A 24,553-nucleotide genomic window follows, 5' to 3' on the forward strand; every position below is an offset into this window, starting at 1 on the left:
TGGAGGGAAAAGAAAATAAGTATCAAAAGCAGAGAGACCTGAAACAGTGGTATTGCTGACCTGTAAAACCGAACAGCATCAGGGGCAGATCTCTCAGGTGGAGAAGACTGAATAGAACAGACGACCTCATTCTGATGTGGAGTTTTGCTACAACCTTAAACATACAAGTGGGCTCTAATAGAATACTCTGCTTTTCTGGAGTTCCTATTTTCAAAAATGAGGCTAATCTAATGAAAACACAGAATGCTTCCATTTAATGGAAACTCTTTTACAATTACACAGAATGAACTGTGTCCTTCTACGCCCCAAACTGTGTCCTTTTTTTAAAGTATCTGATTGTCTTTCAACCATCTAGTTTCGTATAGCTAGTAAGTACCTCATGAAAGACAGCATAATAATACCAACAACCGTAAGTTTAAAAATAGGGAGTAATATATTTTGGAAGAATATTCAGAGAAAAAGAATTGGTAATAATCTTGTCCTGGTGTACAAGATTCAATGTGAGATTTGAATGCAATTTTAAAAAGTGTTTTTAAACTTAGGAGAAGATATAAAGGTTCACACTGTGCTCTTGGATACTGCTAGTTCAAAATGAAGCCTTTGTCTCAAGGAATGATGTGAAAGGTTGTTAGAGTAAGATTTACAGTGATGGGAATACTCTTGTTTTCAGGCAGGCTGATTGAATAAATTTTTTGTGCTGTTTTTTTGGAAAGGAGACAAACTTCTACAGTCTTCCCTCCTCCTGAATGAAAGTACACAGAGACAAGATCTCAGGTCTGTAGCAGATGTTTTTGATACAAAGTGATCTGCTTCAAGCATATCTGATTCCTGAACCATCACACTGCGTAATGTCAGATCCAATTTCCACATCCCCCAAGTCAAACTCTACACGGAGAGCCAAGCAACTGTCACAGTCACTCTCCCCACTCTATAATTTGCTGACATATGTAGTGCTCATATATTCTCCCCAACCCACGATTTTATTTATTATCTGGTACAGTCAGCAGATAGCTTTTGGTGTCCTTTTATTTGCATAGGGACATACTCATCCTTCTTTGGTTGACTTGTAATTATTAACATCGAAACATCAGGATTTGTGTCTTGGAGATGCCATGAATTTGAGGACAGTTATCTGTAGATGTGCAGGCTCTCAAAAGTTAATTCCTGCTGGGTGTTTACTTTAAAGTCTGTGCAAGATTGGAGACAAAGGTGTAAATAGCTATCAACCAAGTGTCCTCCCTGGAGTCCTAAACAATATTGCAAAATCTTGTAATCATAACCAAGCTGAAAGAACTGTGCTTCCCATTTTAATAATTCAGCTGTAATAGTAGCTAAGAATTTTGGCAGGGCTGGTAGAAAGCTGTTCTTTCAGCTGAAAAGAATGATGGAAGTAGTCTGGGTGGCCCAGGGCAGCATTCAGACAAAGCAAGCAAGGAGTGCTGCATAGAGGAAGAAAAAGCCCTTCAGTATAAAAAGTACAGAAAAGTACCAAGAAGAACAAGCAACCAAAACCAAGCATGAAGTGTTCTATGTACTAGACACTGCCAGCAACTAACAGAGCGGACAAAGAGTACTGCAGCTTCTGATGGAAGACAGATTCTGATGTGGAGACAGATCATCTGGAGAATTCAATCCAGAAATAGCTGTGGCTCAGGCATGCAGGCACACTGTGGGCACAAGAAAAAATCTATACTAGTACAGAGAAGGGTAGATGAGAGCCTCCTGAATTGAGAGAGATAAGATGCTGTTTGGGTTAGCTGTACATAATCCCCACGAAAGGATTTTTCTCATGATCTCAGCTACCTTGGGTTCTCATCCTAGAAGTGGGCATGCAGTTATTGGGATGTTAAAAAGCAAGGGAAAAAAAAAAAAGCTGGGGGCAGAAAGGGGAGAGAAGAGTATTCACACTTTAAAGCTATAAAGTCATTCTAAGCTCTCATTAAACTGAGTTACTAAGCATCCATAGCACATCAGAGAATGGAATAAACTTTGATTACTCATACGATTGTATATCTTTGATAGATGCATATGAGTAATAAGGTAAACGATTTTGTGCTATCCAAACCTCTGCTTGAAAACAATGCATAATCTATCCTTTACGATAGTTACGTGACTCTGCATGACTATAAATCTAGCATTCTTTGTTATGCTTAATTATTATTTAACATAAATGGTGTATATTTACAAAATACATCCAGTCATAAATATCGCCACTGTTATATTGAACAGTTGGGGAAAGGCCTTAGTTTTGAAATATTTATATACAGTTTAATGAAAAAAATCACTGAATCAATCATAACACATAGGTCTATGAAGTATCAGATTGTAATCTCAAGTTTCAAAAGTTTTCTTTAACAGCAGAAATGGGCTGTTTATAAATCTAATCAAATTATCAGAATAAAATGTAACGGAAGGAAGGTTCTTTATAATACTCAAGAAAACTCAAATAGTAAGACAGGTGACTTACTAAAGTGTAGGTCTATGTGTTGCTAAGTGCTAAGCCCCTTCTGCCTCCACATACCTTTCCTTGTTCTTTCTCCAAGCCTGTACATGTAAGTTCCCATAGCTGTGTCATGTAAATAGCAAATAGCAAGTTATCTACAAGTAGCCTTTCAGACTCAATAAGTAGTATTTGAAAAGTAGGAATGAAACACAAATTGTGCATTGGACAAACACAAACTAAGCAATTTCTAATGCAATTTTATCCACCAATGAATGGCTGACTAGACAGATACGAGGCTTTTCTAAACGTAGACATAGCAATGTCATGAAAATAAAATTAATTTCTTAGGCAGACCTAAGAAAAACAAACCAATTTGTAATTTTGATGCAGCTTTAAAAGTCTGCATTCACATCCATTTCAGATGTGCATGACAAAGTTCTCATACCTTTAAGATTTTAAGTCTGTGAAATCTGAACTCCTTAACAGTTAAGCACCTGCACAGAATTCTAGAATTGGTAACTTTGAAACGTCAAACTGAGCGTAGACTTGACCACAAGCTCCCTCTGCAATACTAAAGGAGACTTGGCCAAAGATACAAACAGCAGCATATGCAATGTAATTGCAAAAGGCAATCTTTGCAGTAGAAAAATATATACCAAAATAGCCAAAACGTTTCTGTATACATTCTTCTGAATGATAGAGAAAATATAGAGACAGAAAGTGAGACTTGGAGCTCAACATGTTTAGCTTATCAAAATTAGATAGAAAAGCAATTGGTTTATAGTATTATTTATTTTAGGATACTAATAGCTGGCAAAAAGAACCAGACAAATAAATTAGAACCAATATATTTCTGTATATATATATATATTTTAATTTTTTTTATATCTCTTTATATCTCCATTTCAAATCAAGAATGGACACTTTCTGGAAGATATGCGTCAAGCACAAGAAGCGGAATGTTTTAGTGAGACAAGTAGCTGTGCTCAAAGTTCAACAGAAAAAAAACTGCAGGGATTTTACCAGCAGGACAGGCAGAGTATAGAAACATCAACAGGGCCAACATTTAGGACAGCTTCTGGCAATTCAGAAAATCTATATGCAATCTATATGCAATGTATAGATTTTTTAGCTATTTGTACAAGAGTCAGTGTGTATTTAACTCACCCATTTGCTGCCAGGGAGAACACCACATATTGTGCACAATACTGTACTGATGCATCCACAGGACAATCAAAGCAAAACAATTAATATATTAAAATAATTGGACAAGGAAGCAGAAACTAGTATCCTTAATTGTCTACAGGATAGTGAAATTCAAGAAATCTCCCCCAAAAGATGAACAAAGGAAACAGTATTAGAAATGGCTCTGAAAAAGATGCGTACACTCCATAGAAGCACGATATGAATGTTCAGTCTGAGCAAGTTATAAAAATAGAATCTGTGAGCAGATCACAAAGAGAGAAGGGCTATGGGACCGTAGAACTGACCAAAACTTGTGATTACATGGAAATGAGGGTCTTTACAAGCAAGCTTTTTTAGGTCAAAGTTCTCTATGACAGTCATTTTTGGGCTACAAACTACAATCAAATCTTGAAATTTCTCAACAATATTTGTGCACACCTGTTTTCAAATTTTGAATTGAAAATATTATACAGACATCATCATTCCAAGACCAGGTGCAATACCTTTGCTATAGCCTTGTGCACCATGGTGTGGGGTGGGGGGGTTGCTCTTCTGAATATTGTTTATCTTTAAGAAGTTACTTCATGGGTTTCAGTGCTGCTCACAGGGCCCAGAACATCTACACACTGTGACAACTATGAAAGACGGTCATAATTGTGTGAGGGTGGCAGTCCCTTCTGTGTCTTTTTTTAAACAAATGAGAAACCACTGGATCAATTACTGTCCCCCAGCACAAGATATGGCAGTGTTAGAAGCTGTTACACCAAAGGCAGCCACAACTACACATGCTGAAATGTTCCTGTGAGCACATCTTGTCCAGAACTAGCAACGATCCCTTCCACTTTGATAAATTCCTGTGTAGGAGGAAATAATTTGGGCTAGATGCATATGTCTATTAGTCTGTTCGGAATAATTAAATTGCTTATTGCTTACTTCGTTATTAATACGTATGGTGTGAATTTATTCATCTACGGAAATGAGAAACACAACACAGAAAAATACTATTCTATATTTATTTGGAAGCACTATCCGTTATAGCAACAAAAAAGTATAGCAAGGAAAACAAGATAAGTAACGCTCTTGAACCGCCTCTGATATGTAGGTACACTTTTTCAAATTTCGGCAATGCTTTATCAGCACAATAACTGACAATCTGTCCTGATATTGCTAAGAAAAACCTTCTCATATTCGTTTTCAAAATGACCAACGGACTAAGACAGACCCTAGGCTAGAATGGCAGGTTGATCAAATCAGTCAGACAAAACAGAGGTCGCTCAAATATAGCGAGCCAATGATATTCATAGCTAGGTATTCTAAGGTTTTATTACATGTAACACAGAAGACTTGGGAAATGCTGCAAAATTGTGTGCACCTCTGTGTTAATAATGTATCATTCCTTATTACTGAAAAACCCAGAGTAAAAAAAGAACTTATAGCAAAATTTAAAACTTTCAGCATACATATGATAAAGTGAAATTGCTCTTGCAAAAAGGAGATATATACCCTGATGTGCACTTTTAAGTCTGCTGTCGCTGTTCAGTAGTTACTTTGATTAACACACAACTTCTTAAAGCATATTAAGATTAAAAAAAAAAAAAAAAACAAAACAAACTTTCAGGGAAAAAGTCCAGTGTGCACGTATCAAGAACAGATACATGCCTTGCAACAGAACCGCCTTGCAACTTACATCGATTATCACCTACTCATTTCTAACTCCCCATCTTCACAATTGTTAGCCCACATCAAAAGAAATGAACAAAACCAACTATTACAAAATGCCTTCAAATATCAAAGGTGTCTTTCCATTTCTAAGCTTATAAACTTAAAACAACTACAATAAAATAAATAAATAGACCCACTTATTTTTCTGATATGGCTTCTTAGATGTTTTTCAACCTAGCCATTTGATCCCCATACCATGAAGTTCAGGTATGCATATTAATCACTGGGCCCCCAAAGTGTCTCTGGTTTCTCTATCACTTTACAGTAAGTCCATTTCAGACTAAACTTAACTGCTTTGCACAGTGAGCCGAAACATTTACAACTACTTTCAGGCAGCTGAAAATGACAAAATTCAGCTAAAGCTCCCTCCCCTCTCTCCCTGGCACATATGCTTTTAGGCATGACTGCTAATAACCTAAAATACAGCAATCTAACACTAAGAACTTTTTAAGGCTTTTGCTGAAAACACCAACCTTAGTATCATCGATGGTCATCTTATTACAAGAGTTGACTTACTAGTCAAAATACTAAGAAATACCTGTTTCCATAGACCAGAGTTCTCTTTTCATGACTGGTTCTTGCTTTAAGCAAGGAGTGAACATAGGAAACACTTGTGTCCTGAAAGCTTACCTTCCAGTAAGTCTCTTGCCAGACCTGGCTCTGCCCCTGTGGACCGAACAAAGTCTGACAGGACTGCATCCATATCAAGAGTCATGTGATCATTCAGAGATGCTGCCAGACACGCAGCAGCAGTAGGACGTGCTGGTTGTCTAGAAGGCATCCATCTGCCACGGAGAAAAAGAAATGGGATTTTAGAATATACTCCAAAGTGATGTAAACCACATTTTTCCTCTCTTTCCCAAACAAGACTATTAAAAATGCTAAAACATTTAAGTTACAGCATATTAAAATAAATAGCATTTTTCATCCCTCTCTGCCTTAGCCTAGAAGCTGTTGATCACTCACACTGGAAGGCTTTCTCTTTCTTAACATGTCATATTTTTATTGATTTTTCTTACGTGCAGCTTGTAAATAATTCTGCAACTTGAAGACTCCAATCCAGCTAAACACAGGCACTGTTCATTTAAAGCACAATCATCATATCATTGTCACTGCTCACACACTGAAGTTTAGCAAGTATTTAAATGTTTGGCTAGCCTAGAGCTCTTTTGCCTTACTTACTAATACTAACATATACACAACAGAGCTTAGTATTTGTTCTTTTATTTGCCTTGTCATACCACTTTTGTAATTTATAGTTTCTCCACTGTACTGGGTCTGGCTGGGATGGAGTTAATTTTCTTCATTCATTTTCTAGAATTGTGCCTAAACCAGTGTTGATAACATACCAATATTTTAGTCATTGCTAAGCAGCGCTTACACGGGCTCGAGGCCTTCTCTAGTTCCTACTCTGCCCCCCCAGTGAGTAGGCGGGGGGTGGGCAAGAGGCTGGGAGGGGGGGACAGCCAGGACAGCTGACCCCAGCTGACGGAAGGGATGTTCCAGGCCATATAACATCATGCTCAACAGCAACTGGAGTAGAGTCTTTCCAAAGTAGCCATTGCTTAGAGTTTGGCTGGGCATCAGTCTGCTTGTGAGAGGTGGTGAGCGGTTGTCTTTGCACCACTTGCTTTTTTCCCCCCTCTTTCCTTCACTTTAATGAAACTGTCTTTATCTTGATCCATGAGGTTTTTTTCCTGCTTTTGCTGTTCCGATTCTCTCTCCCGTCCCACTGGGGGGTGAGGAGAGTGAGTGAGCAGCTGGTAGGTGCTTAGTTGCTGGCTGGGGTCAGCAAACTCCAGGGCTTTGTACATCAAACTCCAAGATTTGTTAATGGCCACTTTCAGCTTTTACTGTTTGCTGTGTTGTTTATCACTTTGTTTTTCTTTGCCTGTGAGAGCTATGACAAAAGCACTAGCCTTGAGTCAAATCTGGTGTTTGGCCCATGTATTGCTGCCATCCCAATACTCTAGGAATCATCTTATAGAGTCAATTAACAATTACACCTTTCTCCTCTCCTCCTCCAGGAGCAACTTTGTAGGGAAATTAAGAATGGCACCTCCTCCTTCTCCTCCGGGGTAGATGTTTCCTGCCTTGTTGCAATGGCCCTTCAGTTTCTCAGACATCCCTGCGTAACCAGAATGCTCGCATTATGTGGAAAGATTACAGCTGTCAGCCAGGCAAGCAAATTATCACCTGGTTGCTCTGCCATTGGGATACTGACACCCATAGTCAGAAATTAGAGGGTACGGAAACCCAGCGGCTGGGATCCCTAGCTAGGGGGACCAGGGACTTGGCAAAGGGACTGGAAAAGGGGCAACAATCCACAGCTTCTGGAGGCAGTTCCTGTTGAGTGTGAAGGCAAGGTATCCCCTCAAGGAAGATGTGCAAGCTACTAAGGCAAGTGGACCACCACTGAGGGAGGTATCCAGTATCTGAGGGAATTAGTGGTGGAGGAGGTGATTTACAGGAACCTGGACAACAAGCGGTCCTCCAAAGATCTGGACAAAATCAAGTGCATGTGGTCCATGTGGCAGAAGTTTGTATGGAATACACCGACACCATATAACAGAACCCTGGCGATAATGGACTGGACAGACATCAAGGTGCCAACTGTGGCTAGACTGGCCTGCCAGCTCTGGCAGTTCCAAGAGAATCTCTCTTCCTCCCCAGACCTGTGGGCCTGTGTCTACCTTGTGCTGTCTACCTTGCCCAGCCTCTCAGAGGATCCTTCTGTTGTTGGGTGTGTGCTGAAGAACAGCAGGTGTTGATTGCTACCATGAAGGCGCATGGTCAACAATATCGCACCAACCGAGAATTCCTGGTTCCCGTACATGAGCTGATTAATTGACAAGAGAGACAAGGACTGATCAGCAAGACTCACTCACCCTTTAATAGTCCCGTGTGGCCAGCACGAAAGTCTGATGGTGGGTAGAGGCCAACAGTGAACTACTGCAGCCTGAACAGTCATGCCACCATTGCGTGCTGCTGTACCGGCCATGCTAGAACTCCGATATGAACTGCAGTCAAAGGCAGTCTTCAAGTGGTATGCTACAACTGACACTAGCTATGTGTTTTTCTTGATTCCTTTGGCAGCAGACTGCAGGCCATCGTTTCCTTTCACATGGAGGGGTGTCCAATACACCTGGAGTTGACTGCCCCAGGGATGGAAGCACAGCACTACCATTTTCATGGATAGATGACAGATTGTACAGGAAAAGGGTAAAGCCCTCAAACACCCACAGTACACTGACATCATCGTTGTATGGGGCAACACAGTGAAAGAAGCGTTTGAGAAAGGGAAAAGAATAATCTAAATCCTTCTGGAAGCTGGTTTTGCCATAAAACAAAGCAAGGTCAAAGGACCTGCACAAGAGATCCAGTTTGGGGGAATAAAATGGCAAGATGGACATCATATCCCAATGGATGTGATCAATAATATAACAGCCACATTCCCACCAGTTAACAAATACGAAACACACGCTTTCCTAGGCATTGTCGTTTTCCAGAGAATGCATATTCCGGTTTACAGTCAGATTGTGAGTCTTCTGTATCAAGTGACATGAAAGAAGAACTATTTCAACAGGGGTCCTGAGCACTGACAAGCCTTTGAACAGATCAAACAGGAGATAGTAGGTGCGGCAGCTCTTGGGCCAGTTGAGCCCTTGGCCTCAACCGGAGTCTATGGTAGAAAGCACTCAGAGAGACTCAAGGTCAATCTCTAGGGTTGTGGAGCCAAGGGTACAGAGTTTCTGGGGTATCGGGTTTATTTCTAGCTTCCTCTATTGTAGTATTTCTATAATTGAATTGTCCGTGGAGAAGCCACCTCCACAAGCCGTATCAGAAACACCTGCAACAAATATACAGTAAACACTTGGACTGACTGAGACCCAGCCGGGAGAGGAAGAAAGGAAGGGTGTGGCAGGATTTCACCCCTGTTGTTCTTCTGAGAGATGCAATTAGAGTACTAGTTAATACAATCAGAGTACATAAAAGTCTTTACTGGTTTTATATCTAATTCCCCCCATGGCCCCCCCCAAAACGCCACCCAACCCAGCCATCTATCCAGGGCTTTCTAAAGTAGTTATTATGTAATACCAGCTTAACCATAAGAGAAAAGCACCAAGATTTTTTTGCACAAGGGGAGGATGTCAGGTTTCCTTCCTGGAAGGATTTGCCTGTCCCAAGGCAAAGTGACAGTAGCTTACTGTGAGAAAACCAGCACCACACCGACACGTCACTGCACGGAGTGTCAGTGGCCAGGTCCTGGAAGCGGGGGCTGCAGGGGTGGCCTCTGTGAGGAGAGGTCGGGGCTGCCCCGCACAGGACTCGCCAGTCCCGCCTGGTTCCGGCCGGCTCTGCAACAACCCACGCGGGGCACAGCTGGGCCCAGCAGCCAGGCTGGTGGCACCTCTCTAAAAACAGTCCTACTTCACAGGAAATTAGGAGGTTGATTTTAAAAGGAAGAGGAGAAATAAGGAGCTGATATTACAGTAATTTGTAAGTTTTACTTGTTCTATTAGTTTTACTTTGTTGTATGCTCATTTATTGATGATCAATACCGTGGCTACCGTACAGTTTTTACTGTGTTTTTAAACAGTCGGGGGGGGGCATCTCTTGGGGGCACAATCACCTAGGGACCCGTTAGGAAACAGATCATGTTTTGCCTCAAGTGAAATGTGACGGCACGGGAATTTTTCTTGCCAAATCCATGGCTAACAAAAATACATCTGCCCTACTGCATTTTGTACCTACTTTTTTGTTCCTGAAAAAGTGAAACCCTTCTAGGCAATGTTCTCTACAAATATCAAATAAAAATTAAAGCAGGCACTTCAAGAGTAGTTGGCGCTAGACAATCTATTAAGACAGCTGGCATTCACAACAGTTATGCTAAGGGTGTTTCTGTACCTCTACCCTGCCTGCACCACTGCAGAAATAGTGCAAAGCAAAGAAAACCGGATGAAGTTAAATGACATGCAACATAAGCAAAAGCGTATGTTTTACTTTCATGCTTGTTATTCATCATTGGTCAAAGTTTACCTTTGAACATGAATTAGATTTTTCCTGTTAATTCCTTCTCACAGGCTCAGTTGCAACTTTACCATGTGCCAAGGGTAAGGACTAGCTTGGAGATTTTCTACTGGTAGCAGATGATATTGGTTGGCTCTTGCTTGTACCACAGCTACAGAGAAATAACCTGTGAAAGAAATTGGAAACCAGTTGATTTCACTGTTCCCCAAATGAAACACAGTCCTTTCCTACTCCATGTGCAATTACCTGGTTCTATTTAACCTTAAAAATGGCCTGCCTTTCCTTTCTTAGAAATTGCCTCTTTCTGCAAGTACATACCCCAGGTAGAATACAAACATCATTTACCTTCTGCCCCAGGAGGGTGGGGTCCTTCTCAGCCTCATCCGTGAGGACTGCCTGCAAAACCCAACTTACTCCAACAAATTGAAAGTGTGTGGGATATGGTTACACAATTACATGTTTCTCAGTATCAAAGCAGATTACGCGGTTGCTAACCCTACCCACTTCACAGTCTTCTGGCCCCTACGCATGGTCTTATACCATGCTTTTATACTATTTATACAACTGTATCATTAAGTTGGGGCCGCATTAGGATAGCAGAGGAGGTGATCCCTTCCCCTCTATTCAGCCCTGGTGAGACTCATCTGGAGCGTTACGTCCATTTCTGGCTCCCTAACACAAGAAAGACATGGACATACTGGAGCAAGTCCAGTGAAGGACCACAAACTGCACATCTGCATCACCACTGGACAAGGGAAACATTTCTAAAATGTAACATAATGAAGATGTAGTAACAGAAGGAAAGCTGGAAATATTGAGGAGGCTAGTTAAAAAGGAACGCAGACACTTTAGGAAGAGAACTACCTTAGTGGATTATGGCCAAATTGAACATCTAAACTTCGTAGCAACTGAATCTGTTTCAATGCAAATGCAGGACAAAAATGTTACTTTTATTTAAAAAAAAAAAACCTCATACATAGATCCACTGTACTAAACAGCACTAACATCCATACAAAAAGATCACAAGAAACTGAATACAATTAATCTCTTCGGTGACTAGGAGAAAGAATGAAATAAATCTTAACCAGCAGGATGGAAACACATAGATCAAGCTAAAAGAACCTGCTGCAGGTGAATGATACAAAGCATTAATGAATTTCAGATAACAATCAAAAGTGACTCAGTAGTATGACGACTGCTAATTTAAAATGCACCAGCTGGGCACTCAAGTACAGTCACTATGTGTGGGGGCTAGACTACTCATAAATTCGCAAAACTGAAGTGCATATCAGTCTGAAGAAGTCAATTCATGAGTTGTCTCAGTATCAGCATTATTTCAGTATTTTCAACAGTAGTATTGAAAAGATATCCTTTTAACAGCAGAAGACAAGACCAATCTCTTTCTGCATTTATGACATCACCCATCACCTCAGAATTGCCTCTTGATTACATGATCATCAGAACCCATACAGTAACCATGTCAACAGACGCATTTCATTCTTAACTCATCCCAGCAAAGGTTATGTGAGCTGCCTACGAAGATCTTTTCTACAAAAGAGGTTATTTCTGGTAATGCAGAAAGTTCTCTGTCTATATATAGAAAACTGATAATATCTGTGCATGGCAGCTGATGAAAACACAGCTCACGTGCAACAGAGCCAGAGATAAGGCTAGCCGTTGTTTTACTGAAACGCAGTAATTTAAAATTAAATACTATCCAGGTTCCATTATATAATGATAAATAGCTATACAGGTAGAAAACACCTGCCTTGTGTTTGGGTGCCAAGGAAGCACACCCAATCCAGACCTTCCAAATCCACAACATTGTGAGGAAAACGTTTTCTAGTCGAATGCTCCCTCTATACCTGTGCACTATGCTATATAGTTCTGGGCCCTGCAACTGTGTTTAGAACACCTGCACAAAAATATCCATGCTATTTAATTCTGCCTGTTACTCATCAGACCTAAATTAACAGCACAACATAGATTAATAGTGTTTATTCGGACAGATGTGTCTGAAAAGGTAGAAGAATCAATGATGAAACATGTTAATGAACGTTAAAAATGAAAGAAAACAGAACAAACCAACCACTGATTTCCTGAAGTAACACTGGTTCGCTGTGTTGGATTACTTAAAAATGAAGTAAGATCTACAGGACTGTGCTGACTGGAGCTGGACTCCTGCACAGTTTCCATGCAAACTCCAAACTTCAACAGTGCTGAATTAAGCACATCCAATGCTGTAAGAGACAACTAAAATCTTTGCTACACATCCAACTGAGGAGCAACCTGCTGTTGAAACTCATGCCTCATATACTGGTGAGGCCTCACAAAATCCCTGAAGCATTATAAACTGAATGTGGTGCTACCAAACCCACAAATATTAACAGCTCTAGTAAAAAAAAAAACAACCAACCAACCAAAAAAAACCCCCAACACCGCCTCCCCCCAAAGAAACTCCTCCCAAAACTCAAATACTAGGTTTCCTACTATAGCAGTATTTTACTAACTGTTAGTACTAACTACTAACCACGTACTAACTCTTTTTCTTTTTTCAGTGCAGCAAACATCACCTCTCTACCCCATTTTGTAGTCATAATTACCACAGGTGGTGGGTGATCTGGCTGTTACTTGTACTACCTCACCCTGAAGAAAAACCTTTACAAAAAGCCTGAACTATGCGTGCTCTACACTCTGAAAGCAAGGAGAGAGTTGGTGGGATCCTCCCTGTATACATTTGAACTAGCACTATTTTTTCCCCGGAGAGAGTTGTTTTATCAGCTCTCTAGAGTTTAGAGGGGGGGGGGGGGAACAACAAACCAAAACCCAACAAAAAAAAAGTCTTTAAAAAAATAATATCTTTGCCAGGAAACTACTATTAGCTGCGAAAACCCACCCAGATGGAATAGTAAGAACTACTAAGCAAGAAAATAAAATACATTGTAAAGAAGGAGACAGTGACTCAGAAGCCAGATGGCTACCAGACTTACTGTTCTAACCAGATGAACATAGTCTCACCACCACCTTTGCTCCGGATGGCTAGTCAAAGTATTAACACAACTTACACTTTAAATACACACACTTGGAGGAGATCTAACACAATCATCTGTATTATACCCATCTGTCAATAAGCATTACTCTTGTGGTTAACAGTATAGACACATACATACTTGCAGTTTTCCTTTCAAATATGTCACACGATACACAAATGGCACTTTGAACTGAATGTAAACGGAAACATATTGACCCTCAAAACACAATGAAGACCTTGGTTTTCACTCACTTTCTAGCCAAATTTCTTCCCTAAATAATTTTTTATTTATACAGTGCAAATACAAGACACAGTGAAAGGGGATAATTTGTTGTATATTGTAAGAAAAAACATTTAAAGATGAGATACCGATTGCTTCTAAATGTTAAGATGGTTAATAGGACTGGAAATCAATTTAATACAATCTCAGTTATATTTTATCTTTTCTACTCCTTTAAGAACCTCTCTCTTAAAACTCAGCCATACCTGGAAGTAAACATTCTTCAACTGAATCTAAATTTGACTTCTTCAAAATCAAATAACTTCATCCAGTTAAACAATATGAAGATATTATTTTCCAAATAGGCATAAAGAGATGCATAGGGCTAACTAATGAAGCAAAAGCAAGTATGTTAAAAGAAATCCCATGCCTCCAGAACACAAATAGCTGACAAAACAGAAGTGAGGAACAGAAAGAAAAGAGCGCACAAACAGTGCACGGTGGACAAATCCTCAGGAAGACATAATGATTAAACTTCAATTTAGATCTTTCATAATTTTCAAAGAAAGGATGAAATAAGCACCATCAATAATATGCCCAGTCTCAGTGCTCTAGGAAGCCAGCGTAAAGACACACACCAATTGCATTAAACCAGTTCCCACACACACTTTTTTTAATTTTCCTGCAGTGTGACAAGGCTAAATGTCTATTAACATTACTGATTCCTCTCAGCTGGTTTGGCAATATAGAGGCTAAGTGCAGTCCGCTCCTGTATTGAATGTTCAGGCTGCTTGCATTTTCGGTTGTGAAGGCAGAAAGACCCTGTTTGTGCACAGCTCCAGACTTTGAAAGTAATTCTTTCTGACATACCACATTTGATGGAGAATGTCATAATTCTACAGTCTTGACAATATCATGAAATTGAACCAATACACCAAATAAGACCATTTCTTCTTAGTGAAACATATAAATTTTTTGAGCTCAGGCTGTGCAATTTCTCATTCTTTTCTGCATGCAAAATGTATTTACTTACAGTTTGTGCTGGTTTTGGCTGGGATAGAGTTAATTTTCTTCATAGTAGCTGGTATGGGGCTGTGTTTTGGATTTGTGCTGGAAACAGTGTTGATAACACAGGGATGTGTTAGTTCCTGCTGAGCAGGGCTTACACAGAGCCAAGGCCTTTTCTGCCTCTCACCCCACCCCACCAGCGAGGAGACTGGGGGTGCACAAGAAGCTGGGAGGGGACAGGGCTGCGACAGCTGACCCCAACTGACCAAAGGGATGTTCCATACCATATGACGTCATGCTCAGCATATAAAGCTGGGGGAAGAAGATGAAGGGGGGGACGAAGAAGAAGGGGGGGACGTTCGGAGTGATGGCGTTTGTCTTCCCAAGTAACCGTTATGTGTGACGGAGCCCTGCACCTGCCTGCCGATGGGAAGGAGTGAATGAATTCCTTGTTTTGCTTTGCTTGCGTGCGCGGCTTTTGCTTTCCCTATTAAACTGTCTTTATCTCAACCCACGAGTTTTTCTCACTTTTACTCTTCCGATTCTCTCCCCCATCCCACCGGGGGGGAGTGAGCGAGCGGCTATGTGGGGCTTAGTTACTGGCTGGGGTTAAACCATGACACAGTTTCACAGAGGCTAATTTTTTAGTAAGCCAAGGAGTTTTTATTTGGTTATTATATTTCTAAAGCTTCTCCACTCTTCATTAGATAACACTTTGCCAAATGTTCATATATAAGATAAAAACTATTAAGGGAAAAACTGTAATTAAACAATGAAGTCCATTAGAGAAGATTTGTTTAGGAGGGGAACATCAGCTTTAAGGGAACTGGTAGTTAATGTAGGCATTCAGCTTTCCAGATTGCCTGGTAGGAATACCATGTATATGTGAGAGTAAATTGTTCAGAGCATTTGTTGTCCAGGTAAAAGATGATCAAATATTAAGATACAGGACCAATCTGAAATGTAGAAAGATAATGCTCTGCCAAGAGTAGCTGAAAGGAATGACACTGAATTTCTAATGGTTTTGCACCAATGAAGACACAATATTGTGAATACTATTTGGTTTGCCTACAGGAAGACTACCTTATTCCCAACATGAAACTTCTCTCTACACTTTATTTGGGTTAACTTCAACATTATTTAACACACTACTACCTCAATTCAGTAAACTTTTTGTTTTCAGAGTAACATTTCAATCATGCTTTGTTTCAGTGTTCTCCTGAATAGCTGGGGACTTTTATCTCTATGTTTAGATACATATATTTTTATTTCTGTACAAATATAGTCAGGTCTGCGTCCAAAATATAGTTGGAAAAATCAGAAACAATCACTCATACAAACATGTTTCTGTTTTCCAGTATTCAAAGTGGAACTAGAAGGTAAAAACAAAAGACAGATGTTGGCAAAGCCTCTTCTGGAATACTGGGAGCAAGTTCAGTAACTTATGTGTCAGAGAGATCACCTCAGACTGAAACAGATGAAATGAAAGGCTACAGATCATCAGAAGTTAAGCGTTTTATCTTAGGGCAAGTCACTAAAAGACCCTGGACTGCAGAGCCAACGAAACAAGGTCGAGAACTGGATTGAGACTGTTCTTCATAAATACACCAAGCCACAAGCAAATACAGTCTGGAAGTAAAGACAGGGCTCCCAGTGACAGAAGTACTGGGAACAATCTTATCTTAGAAGCTGGGGAGAAAATACTGAATTATTTTTGAAAATAGAGCTACCTAAGTACATGTAAAGTACAATACAACATCCTGCAGTGATAGGAAACCAGACTTAAAAAACTGGGCAGTTCTCTTGCAATCCTGTGGCCTACTTTTTAACACTACCGAATAAGATAAGTAGTTTTTAACACTACCGAATAAGATGAAAAATAACCTTTCAGGGGTTATTCCCACTGGGCAATGGAGTAAGATGGTTCTCATTGCAACATTAAAACAATTTCTGTATGACAAAAATCTGTATTGAACCTTTTCCCTTTTTCTCTATAATTTCCACTTGGAAAATTATATAAGCAATTTACACATACGTAGGAATTTGTTTACTTCTGTAATAGGACATACACATATAAATGGGGTTTAGATACAGGTGCAAAGAAAATATCAGAAGTTTAAAAGTGAGATTATTCCTGAAAACGAGTTTACACAGTAATTTACATTGGTGAAAAACAACACCTTAAATTCACAGCAGTGTTTTATAACCCCTTTTCAGAGGTGATTATACGTGAAGAATTGGCATAAGAACAAATTGTCTCTTTGGAAAAAAGTCTTCTCCTCTCTAGTTTCTGGTTTTCTAATAAACAAACATGTAGCATATACTAAAATATAGACTATATTGTAAATGTTTATTTTTGTATGTAAATATTGAGGATATAATACAGCATATCAATAAAAAGGATACGATTGCCTAAACAACATATTAAGTTAGTTTACAGGGTTTTTTCCTCTGTACAATTTCACCCATTTTTTTAAAACTTATACTCCATTGGTAAAACATTTAAGCACTAGCTATAAGAATTCACACATCTCTACTACGCTTATGATAATTATACACCTGATAAGTGGTTTTATTAAAAAAAGAAAAAAAAAAAACCACTAGTATATGACCGTGTCACTAAAAATGTAACCACATTTTGTTTTTTTAGTGTGGAGCAAGCATGGCAAGTGCGTACACATTAAAGTGTTAACAGCTCACATAAAGGTAATGTTATTCTCTACATCTACAATTCTCTACCTTTCAAAGGAACTTAATGGCAAATCAATATTATTTTCCAGAACATATGTCTTGTTTTGTTCCCTGTCAAGTAGACTACTATTAATTTTTGGCAGGAAAGGAAAAATTAATACTTTTTACAGAGATAAGAATAAGCAATAAAATATTAGACTCCAAATTCTAACAGAAATACTGGTTCAAAATACCAAACACTGAAAAAAAATGGAAGAATTCCCAAAGAGCTAAGCAAAGTATGTGCAATGAGAAAGTTTCATCGATGTTTTATAAAATTGTAATAGTATAGTGTAAACTGTAAGTGTATATTGAGTCTCATTCATCTAAAGCACTTCTATACAAATCATTGTAGTAGCAGTTCAAAAACCAACAAAACCATGTGCTTAGTTTCAAGCACATGCCGAAATCCTACCCAAATCAAAGATAAAAAGACTGTGCTGCTTTGGTGCCCCAGGCACTGTGATGGACCAGTTGCTACTGATTTGAATCACCTGCCTTAGCATTTCTCCAAGAATTTTACAAGTCCCAAGTATCCTATCAGAGCACTGAAGTGTTTTTTCTTTTGATTTTATTTCCCTCTAGTAATGAAATTAGACCTGTTCTGCCACAGCCTGTATCACTGCCATTCAGTCCAAATTTCCACCTGGAGTCTATAGCTGGGGCCCAGCTACACTGCTGTTTGCAACTGGGGCTGTAACACCACCTATTCAAAGACAGTTGTAGCCTTTTACTGGTAGGAGCAACACAGCCTTTGACATGACCATTTTTCCTTTGTTTCCCTTAATACTTAGCACTCTCCTTAGTCTTTAGATCCTTTTCCACAATTTTGATTTACAAGAAAAAAAAGAAAAAAAAAAATCTTAAAAGAATCAAAAGCTGTATTACATGACAGGGGGCAGCTGGGGGTAGAAGTGTTCTGCTGACAGACCACAGCATGGTCATTTAAGAAAGCGGTGACAGGGTATTTTTTGCTAACTGTAAAATTTGCTCACGGCTCTGAAATGTACTTTTTCTCTCAGACTCACAAGGAATAGCTTAAATGAATTCTTCTTTTTCCTCTTAGACTATGCTTAGATATTTTATTTCGATTAGTAAGGTGGCAGAAGGCAACTCTACTAGCAATATCAATGCCCCGTACATAAAGGCAAATACAAAAAACCCAACCGAACAAAAAAAAAAAATCCAAAACCAGTCCACAGTCTTAAATTAGCACCTCAATAAACTGCACAGGCATGTTCCAACACACTACTATGTGGCTTGTTATTTATCTTTATTTTGCACTAGGATGAAATCTTGCTGATACCATCCAGCATAGTTGAATTTTTTGGTATGGATGACCAGAGCTGTTCACCTTATCTTCTTTTGAAGCATTAGAACGTATTTAGGCTTGAGAAACTTGCAAAATTATATACTCGTACAAGTCCTGGTCTTCCATGTTTCACTTGTAACTGCCGATCCCAACCAGCCAGAAAATGCCACTTGGGATCATGTACTGGTGAAGGAGATGCGGAAGTATGGAAGATAACACTGTCTTAACACTTTGAAGTTGTCTGCTGCAGACACCTTTAAACTTTTTAATTTAGCATGTTTCAGCAAGACTGACTATTGTCCTGCTACATCATCAAGATGGTCCTCTATCTCTGACAGTACAGGTTTGGCTTTACATACCTGCCTAGCTGCTAGTGCCAGTAGCTATCTCTGAATGTGTATTTAGTAGAGTGAACTCCTGCTTGTAGCAGAACAGAAGTCAACCCTTTTTTAGGTTGGGGCTTTTTTGGGGGAGTTTTGTTTGTTTATTTCTTTTTGACAGGTTTTTTTTGTGTGTGTGTGTGAAAATTATACAGCTAGTAAGTTTAAGTCATAAATGGACTAAAATATTGCTTCTTAATACAGTTTGTTGGTTTACAGAGCCAAAGGGCATTATAGATTACAAAGCAGGCAATCTCCCTGCATTTGCACAATGCAGATGCAGTTATGAAGTATATTCTTGTCCTGTTTATTTTGAATCTATAAACTTCTCCTTCAAAAGCTACAGGCAACTCCTTACCCAAAGTTTGAATAATTATGCAAACAACTACTAACAGATAGTTAAGAATAATTATAAAAGCATATACCTCAAATTTTCAGCAAATGAAAAGGAAATCATTCTATTCAGGACACTGTTATGAGTTAAACAGAAGCTACCTGAGTAATCTCTACTGAAATGCTCACTCTAATTTATTTGAAAGCCTCCAAATGTTTCTGAAAATGTTAATTATTTTGAATTAGTCTCACATTTGACAATTGTTTCATTGTTCTTTGCTTGTTTTTGTAATCCTGAATGTTTAAATTTTAACAGTTTAACCTCTATATTTGTTTAAATACCAATGGATGAAAGCCTCTGTATGGCCCTTCATAAATTCACATGTCGCTTAGTTCTTATCTTTTTGATACATTTGTATACTTATAATTAAACTGTATATAATTTTACCCCTTGCAGCAAGAATAGCTTATTTTCTTATTTTTCGTGTTCTACTGAATTTAAATGGCCCAGCAATTTGACAACTACATTTAATAGAGATTTGCTGTTATTCAAGGGGGTTTTTGTGTGTCAATAAGAATCCAGTATTTAGACTGCCACGAGCCATGTGTCATTTGCAGATGAGTATATTACCCAACCAATGCACTACTAGAGTGACTACACTAAATCAATAATGCTTATTTTTATATTACTTCTGTAAAATATATCCTTGGACAAATCTACCATAGTGATTATGATAAGTCAAAAGTGAAACACGTTAACTTTGAATGCTGAGAGGGAAAATTTCAGCAATAACTACCTTTCCCAGAGAAAAAAAAAAAAAAAAAAGAAAAGGAAAAGATTTTTCTTGAAAGGTGTATATTTTTGCATACCATTTTCTTCCAGTTTCTTTGTTTGTTTATTTGGTTGGTTTTTAACAAGTATTAGTATGACTATAGTACTTCATCCTGGAAGCATGATTTTATTTTTTTTAAAATCAACTAAAAAATAACCCAGAGGAAGAACTCAATTTCAGAGAAATTCCAAAGCAGAAGCTACATAATGTGAAGTCTTATGCGTCATATTTGCTAGTCCCATGTGGCTATCCCAGATAATACAGAGCTTTCAAAATTGCAATACACATCTATGTGTAAGTAAGGTACCTGAATCGCCTATTTCTACCTATAATAACTTATCAGGTGCGTATTTAGGTATCTGAATCACACCTGAAATACTGAAAGATGCAGAACTTGAGGATTTTTTAAAAATTTATTTATTTAATGTTCACCTTAATTTGTCAAGACTGCACAAGACCATAAACAAACACAAACAACTGGACAGAAATCCTGACATCATGTTTTTCCAGAGAATTCTTAAGTTCTCAAGACAGTTTTTCCTAGACGCGATGACTTTAGTTGGAAAGATGCAGTGTGTGTCAATAAGCACATTCAAATAGAAGCTCACTCTGTTTCCTAACAAAAATAGCACTCGGGTAATTGAGTGACAAACCAAAAAACTGGTTACAAAGAAATATTCCACACCTTTTACTCACTCAGGACATCCTAGCTCCCTCTGCAGTAGTTTCACTGTTCCCAGAGATCCCAGGCCTTCAACTTCTACAAAATCTCTCTAGTATTGCCCTAACTTGCATGGCACTGATGCTGCCTGCCAGCAGAAGACTCCAGCCCACCAGAAATTCAAATTTGACTGTAAATCACTGGACACAAGGCAGCTTTTTCACAGAATGCAAAAGCTGCTTAAGCCAAACATTCCCAGAACAGACCTCACAGATCCTAGTGGCCTTAATTGAAATTAAGAGTAGATATTTATGCTCAGATTCCTATAACACAGAATTTTAAAGGCCAATTAAAAGACAGCATATCTCTTTGCTATTTTACTTTTACACTTTGTATTCATCCCATTCAAATTAGATTAGAGATTACTTCACCAGCCTCAGACCTGTTTTGTTTTAAACAGACTTTTATCTTCAAATAGCTTCCAGTTTTAGCTGCCAAGAATATAAAGATGAAAGAGTTTTTAACCTCACAGTCAGAAGAACATCTCCCATAGAACTAAATGTATATTACACACTTTTAGCAAAGATGAAGTGGACCTAAATTTTGCAATCTGTTTTGTACAACTAAGCCCATGTTGCTCACAGAACTCCAATGACAGAAACAAAATATTATTCAGGAAATATACCTGCACAAACTGTACCATTTAAGCTATTGTACACTTCACCAAAATGCTCCTTAAAGCCTCTGTACTGAGCTAGGAAGACCAGCTCCTTTAATCTGACTCCATTCAAATTAGCTGCACCTGGCTGAGTTCTACCACCAGAATGGCAAATCACTCCATTAAGAGGCACTGCATAATTACATTATAGAAGTGACATGTGGTCACAACTGATTTGCCATAATAATCACCCAGTTCTGCAAAATCTGTATTGAAAAGTTGCTGGATGGATGAAGATCGTGACAGCAGATCAGTGTAGTAACAGCAGATCAGTAGTAACTACTGTAGACAGCAGTAGTTACAGTGATGAATTAAAAGGTGTAAGTTGAAGCAGCCAAAATGATGATAACTACCTAACAAAAGGTAACATGCACTAGGCCTGATGGCAAAATGAGGTATTTATATGTTAATTATAAAATGTGGACTCTCAAAACATGTAAGATAACAAGACAACATTTCGTGACTAGTACAATTATGGGTCATCTACCTTCTCAAGTATAAAATATCAGAGTTATAGGAACAAAAGGTGAAGAACAAGAAAGAATTAAAATAAAAGCTCCAATCAGGCATTATTACTAAGGTTTGGTCTACACAAAGGAACTCAGAAAAATTAACTCAAATTAATTTAACTGGATTTGTCCATGTCTATTAAATTCCTCTGCAAACACTTTCATCTAGGAATAAAATGTGTCCTTAATTTGGCTTGGCTCATCTTGCCTTCAAGTGAATTAAACTAAATTCACTGGAAGCCACTTTAATTATGAATGGAAGAGTGCATATGGAGACTTGGTGGGATTTAAGCTGCCCTCTTTGAAGTCCTACATTTAGTTGACTTGCATCAATTTTCCTCAGTGTCTTGTATAGACAAGCCCTGAACTGATACATTAGACACAGAAGTGAAAAAATAGAGAATGAGGGAAGCTATGCTGAAGAATCCTCAGTCAAGACTCTAAACCCCTGTGGGAACCATCAAAGAAGAGCTATTATCCAAGAGAAGAGAATTGTTCAACTATTTTAAGTTCGGTTCTGGGAAGAATACTGCCAAAGTTCAGAGACCAACTGGGAAGTATTCTAAAAATGCAGCTACATTTCAGTTTTCAGAAATGCTATTTAAAACATCTACTATTTGCTTATTTATTTGAATTATTTGAAGCTAAAACTATTGATAAAGGACACCACTAAACCATCTTTTGAGATGATTTATTTAAGAATTAGAGGTTATAACCTATTATTGGAGGCTAAGATAAAAGAAAGTAGAAAAGAAAAATTGAAAAGATCACGCTGAGTTTAAGAGCTATGGCACACTCCCACTGAAGAAACATTATGGAAAGCTAGAGACGCTCAATACCTTAAAGTACCTGAGTCCCCATAAAATGTTCTGAAACACCTACAATCATTGATAACACTAATAACAACTGAGAAGTCCTTTACTTGCACACCACCACTGATGGCAGCCTAGCAAAAAGCACACCACCAGTCCTGTGAGATACACATGCAGGAGGATTAATTCATCTGCTCAGATGTTCTGCTGGAACATTTTTACAACTGTATTTTCATGGAGCTTCAGAGGGTTTTCATAACGCTATTGTTCTTACTCAAGAATGATTATATTCTCAGAGGGAAAAAATGTCAAGGATAAATGAGAAGTCCACAGAAACAGGGGTCCAGAACTGAAATAAACCAACAAGCAGGAGAGACAGCCTTTCCAGGCAAGGATCCTCTACATCCCTTCATCAGGATTTTTTCAGGATAAAACACCACCATTGCTATAACGTTTTTGCTTTCATACAGGACAACAGACAAGGAGAATGAACGTAAGGCAGTTACAGTGTTTCCCTTATTTTATTCACAAGGGCCCTCGTAGTGTGTCAATTGTATTCTGGCAGAAAGCAGCAGTGCAAGAGGTAAATGTGATGCCTCTGATAAAACTGGAATTTCCCTAAAACAAAGACCTTCAGTTTAAATCAAATTCAAGTATCAATTATGCTTTTATCTGGGAGAGTGATAAAGAAGTAGGCAGTATTATACTGTACTGTACTGGAAATATAACAATTAGGGTTTCAAATGTTAATCTGAGGCCTCTTATTAAATGCACGGTTTCATTAAGTAACGTGCATCTCTTCCCCTAGAATATATCACTACAGAAAGCAATATGAATAAGCTAGATTTTTTCCTAATTCAGAATTTTTTCCTTTTTTTTTTCCCCTCATTTTCCTTATTTATAAATTTTTCCTGACGCTGCAAGAAGATATTGTTTCCAAATATTGAACATATTCCTCCAAACGTCACCCTTCTTTCAAATAAAGAAGATATGCCGGTCAAAACTCCAACCTTATCACAGTTTTCTCTCACAAAAACATGTATCATATACTCTGCAAATACATTGCATGCATAAAATTCACTTCAGTATGTAAAACGCAAGATGTCTGAATAACCATTATTGCATATATATAACGTGGAGTTTCATTAACTTTTTCAAGTTTGCGTTGCATTAAAAATGAAACACTTGGGCTTATAGGCACCACAAAATGCATGCAGCTCAACAACCAACACAATGAAGACCAGCTTAACCACTTGCTATTTCTTACGTTTTGAGTTATTTAGCCCCGTATTTCTACATTGTGAATTCTAAAATTAATTGTCATAGCAACAGGAGTCTAAGTCTTCATTTACAATGCAGATAATCTTTTCGATCATGTTATTCATGCATAACCTCATATCTTCTGATTTGCAATGTATCGCAGTCAACTTTTAACGGGGGGTGTGGGGAGAGGAACAGAACACACAGGTATGAGACACATTGGCATGCAGTGGTCAGGAAGCAGCTCAAGCTCAACCTCTACTTTACAGCAAGTTACTTCCTCCTATACTTTCATTTAAGAACAAACAGCTGCTGCTGAAAAGCCAGACTGCTAAGATTAGTTCTCCTGTTAAGGCTGCTTATTC

At 38.5% G+C, this 24,553-nt stretch overlaps 1 protein-coding gene across 8 annotated transcripts in view; it reads right to left on the reverse strand.

Annotated features, from left to right (window-relative positions):
• The window catches only part of OTUD7A (OTU deubiquitinase 7A), a 149,198-nt gene that overhangs the window by 51,389 nt on the left and 73,256 nt on the right, over positions 1-24,553 (reverse strand). For all 8 annotated transcript variants that reach the window (XM_075160270.1, XM_075160272.1, XM_075160277.1 and 5 more), the window contains 2 exons: positions 10,391-10,547; positions 5,981-6,135 (listed from right to left, as the gene is read on the reverse strand). In XM_075160270.1, coding sequence (XP_075016371.1) covers positions 5,981-6,131 — 151 coding nt within the window. In that variant the 5' untranslated portion in view covers positions 6,132-6,135; positions 10,391-10,547. The remainder of the gene's footprint in view (positions 1-5,980; positions 6,136-10,390; positions 10,548-24,553) is intronic.

The sequence above is a fragment of the Calonectris borealis genome, chromosome 11 (genome assembly GCF_964195595.1).
Source record: "Calonectris borealis chromosome 11, bCalBor7.hap1.2, whole genome shotgun sequence".
NCBI classification, from domain to species: domain Eukaryota; kingdom Metazoa; phylum Chordata; class Aves; order Procellariiformes; family Procellariidae; genus Calonectris; species Calonectris borealis.